General features: G+C 39.1%; 1 protein-coding gene across 1 annotated transcript in view; it reads left to right on the top strand.

The window, feature by feature from the left end:
- Positions 1-394: 394 nt before the first annotated feature.
- mmp25b (matrix metallopeptidase 25b) overlaps positions 395-1,144 on the top strand; it is an 11,580-nt gene continuing 10,830 nt past the window's right edge. The window contains exons 1-2 of the mRNA XM_014013894.1: positions 395-813; positions 906-991. Coding sequence (XP_013869348.1) covers positions 792-813; positions 906-991 — 108 coding nt within the window. The 5' untranslated portion in view covers positions 395-791. The remainder of the gene's footprint in view (positions 814-905; positions 992-1,144) is intronic.

Genomic DNA, 1,144 nt, shown 5'->3' with positions numbered 1-1,144 from the left:
TGACCACTAAGATTTAATCATTTCTTTGTTGAGTCTGAATGGATGTTTGTGGCAAATTAGAACATCCTCAAAGCATTCCTGAAGTATCATTCATGGGAAACGGGAGGAACAAGTGAGGAACAGAGAAACAGTGTGGATGGTGCTGAGCTGGGAAACCAGAAGAAACAAGAAGCCTGCATGATGTCTTTTTTTTTACTTTATGTGAAATATTACGTTTTTTTAAAGGCTTTTGTGGTGGCAGTCATAATCTACTATATACAATTTTTAAACATAAAAATTGTTAAATAAAAACAGCAGCACGAACAGCTCCTTTTGATACGAGTATCCTTCATGAAACTGCCATGAGTACCTTTAATACTGGCCAATAATTGCTACCATGAGAAAACTTATTTGTCAAAGAGTGACCACCTTCCAGAAATCAGCTAAATGTGCTACTGAATACATGTGGTTTTCCTGAATGCCTCTGCTGACAAGTTCAAGCTAAAGGACCTTTTAAGGTATAAAACATGGACATCTTTCTGACATCACAGTGAATTTACCTTTCAGATCTGGTAGGTTGTTCCAAAAAAAAAAAAAAAAAACCCCAATAACATAATGACAAAAGTTCCTAAAAATTGTTTGAGGTCACCTCTCGTGAAACGACGTCACACTTATTTCTTTCRAAAATGCACATGTAACAGGATGTCTGAAAGGATGAACGGAGAGGAAGAAGCTGCAGAGCTTCAGTTTGCAGCCACAGAGAGCAGCTCAGGATCAATCAGCCCAGCCCAGCCTGGTCCCCAGAGACACAGATGCTTCAGAGGAGAGTCAACGGTGAGCTTTGTGTTGCTTTGGAAATCTGCTGCTGTTAAACAWGATTTGCCCTTTTGCAGTTATAAAATCCAAGTGGATGGCTTCATTGGCAGGGATGGAGCTGCTCCTTCTGCTGTGGATGGTTGTGAACTTGATGGGACGGACATCAGCAGCTGCAGATCAGTACAGCAGAGCAGTGGTGAGTTTCTGCTGAAATAACTAGCTTTTAAATGCATGTACAGTTTTTTCCATCAAGGATTTTAAAGTTCATTGTGGAGACATAAACACAATGTTGTTGATTAATTTTTAAATGCAGCTTTCTGTGTCAGTAAAACCTTTTAAATCATTACAT

Source organism: Austrofundulus limnaeus, unplaced genomic scaffold (genome assembly GCF_001266775.1).
Source record: "Austrofundulus limnaeus strain Quisiro unplaced genomic scaffold, Austrofundulus_limnaeus-1.0 Scaffold108, whole genome shotgun sequence".
Taxonomy (NCBI): Eukaryota; Metazoa; Chordata; class Actinopteri; order Cyprinodontiformes; family Rivulidae; genus Austrofundulus; species Austrofundulus limnaeus.
Note: the sequence above shows the minus strand (reverse complement) of the source record. Positions and strands in the feature narration are given on the sequence as shown.